The sequence below is a fragment of the Sardina pilchardus genome, chromosome 13, assembly GCF_963854185.1.
Source record: "Sardina pilchardus chromosome 13, fSarPil1.1, whole genome shotgun sequence".
In the NCBI taxonomy this organism is placed as follows: Eukaryota; Metazoa; Chordata; class Actinopteri; order Clupeiformes; family Clupeidae; genus Sardina; species Sardina pilchardus.
The window spans coordinates 27137656-27140155 of record NC_085006.1 but is presented as its reverse complement, the minus strand read 5'-3'; the positions used below and the strand labels follow the sequence as shown (position 1 = coordinate 27140155).

At 49.6% G+C, this 2500-nt stretch overlaps 1 protein-coding gene across 1 annotated transcript in view; it reads left to right on the top strand.

The window, feature by feature from the left end:
* gpr184 (G protein-coupled receptor 184) overlaps positions 1-1074 on the top strand; it is a 12823-nt gene extending 11749 nt beyond the window's left edge. Inside the window, exon 2 of the mRNA XM_062552988.1 lies at positions 1-1074. This exon is cut by the window's left edge and continues 65 nt beyond it. Coding sequence (XP_062408972.1) covers positions 1-945 — 945 coding nt within the window. The 3' untranslated portion in view covers positions 946-1074.
* Positions 1075-2500: the final 1426 nt, after the last annotated feature.

The following is a 2500-nucleotide window of genomic DNA, read 5'->3' as shown; positions in this document are numbered from 1 at the left end:
TGTGTGGACATCAACGACACGACCTGGCTCAGCGACCTGCTGATGGGAATCTACATCGTGGCGTTTATCTTCGGCCTGGTCTTCAACCTGATCGTCTTCGCCCCCATCGTCCAGCAGATCCGCCGCAAGAACGTCCTCGGCATCTACCTGGTGCACCTGTCGGTGTCGGACCTCCTCTTCATCGTCACGATACCGCTGTGGATCTTCTACTACCACAGCAACCACCACTGGAGCCTGCCCACCTGGACGTGCGACCTGGCCGGCTTCGTCTACTACTCCAACATGTACATCAGCATCTACCTGCTGTGCTGCATCTCGCTGGACCGCTGCCTGACCATCAGCTTCCCGTTCCAGGCCAAGGTGCTGCGGCGCTCGCACTACGCCTGGGGCGCGTGCACGGTGGTCTTCGTGGTCATCGCCGCGCTGCATGCCGCCGTGCTCAACCTGGACAAGGAGGAGGTGTACGACAACGCGACGCGCCAGTGCTACGAGACCTACCCCATCAACGACCGCATCGCCCTCTTCAACCTGCTGCGCGTGGTCCTCGGCTTCGCCATCCCCTTCGTGGTCTTCGTGGTGTGCTACGCGCGCATCTGGACCGAGGTGCGCAACAGCACGGGCCTGGACGAGCGCGGCAAGCAGAAGGTCAAGCGGCTGGCCGTGGCGGTCATCTCCATCTTCTGCGTGTGCTTCTTCCCGTACCACCTGCTGCTGGCCACACGCTCCATCGCCTTCTACGTCATGGACCGCGCGAGCAACTGCGAGTTCGAGGGCCGGCTGCACTTCACCTTCGCGGGGACGTTGGCGTTGTCCAGCCTGAACTGCGTGGTGGACCCCGTGCTGTACATGCTGGCCAGCAACGGCGTGCGGGAGGACATGAGGGTCTGCTACCGCAGGAGGGTGGTCCAGTCTCAGCCCATATACACCGCCACCACCAAAGTATAGCGGTCAGCATCGCCAACCCACTGCACTGCGCTGGTTGCATAAGATGTGTGTTGGTGTGTTGGTGTGTTGTGTGTGTGTATGTGTGTGTATGTGTGTGTGTGTGTGTGTGTGTGTGTGTGTGTGTGTGTGTGTGTGAGTGTGTGTGTGTTTTGTTTTGTGCTGTTTTCTCTGACAAAGACATTTCATTGAAATGTGAACGATGACAAACCACACGTTGCCTCAGTGACAATGAGAATGTTGGCACAAACAGCTCTTTCAATATCCTGTCCCACTCCATCTGAAGGCTAGGCATTAGCATAATTTAGCACGCCGCCATTTCAAAAGACTGCAAGGTGTGAATGCGAATTGAAGAGACTACAAAGACAAGCGACGTTGTGGACTGGATACTGAAGAACTGAGGCGCTCGCCCTCCACTGAAAGACATTTTGTCCTGTTTAAGAAATCATACGTTTTTATCCTTCTCCGTTCTGTGTTATTATCTTTACATGGCCTTTGCTCAAGGCTCACTTTATTTATTCACAAAAAGCAAGTGCTAAAGCAATAAAACATGCGAGTGTAATATGAATTGATAATGTCAGATCAGGTTGACACACAATCACTAGTGTTATTTTTTGTGTCATTTTGGTTGAATTGGCAGTAGCTGTTTACAGGACATCCAAATAATAGGGAAATGACAAAATCGGTAAACAGTACATAATCTGACAACAAAGAATACAAGATATACCAGATGATAAATAAAAGCACGAGGGACCAATCAAAATCCAAGTATTTTAACTAACATAACATAACTACAAAGAAATTGCAAATTAAAAGCACATAAATGCACAATAAGCAGGTCACCATCACACAGCTATTTCAAATACAGTATTATTGTTTGATCACACAGAACTACACTGCATTGCAGTAAGTTGTAGCCTAACCAAAGAGTTGATTTGTATTGATGTGTATGTATTTAGCTGATGCCTTTACTCAAAGAGATGGATTACAGACACCAACTGCAGGGGCCTGTCTACCCAAAGCAGCTCGTGGGTTAAGTGCCTTGCTCTTGGGCATGATGGCGAAAGGCTGGGAATTGAAACCACATATTTTGTGGCTTGTTTCTGGAAGTTCTGCAACAGTATACATCAAAGATTCTAGAACAGAACACACACTCTGTTCTAGAATCTTTGGTATACATACATGTGTGCATATGCTTTTGAAAACATGAAGCTGAGTGAATCCTAAGGAATGTGATTATTTAGAGTTAAAGGAGACGATTTGGGCTTTGGGCTTTTCTCCTCATCACTGGTTGATGTCTTATGCAGATGCTACGACTTTTTTTCAATCATTCCAGTGTGCAAAAGTCCACTGAAAGAATCTGCTTGTGTAGGAATGTAGATTCTGTGTGTGATTGTGTGTGTGTGTGTGTGTGTGTGTGCGTGTGCGTGTGCGTGTGCGTGTGCGTGTGTGTGTGCGTGTGTGTGTGTGTGTGAGGTGGAGGATGCGGGTGCTGATGCTGATTCTCCTGGTGCCCCTTGATGCCTGCTGGTGCCATGGCGACACTGCTCATGCCAGT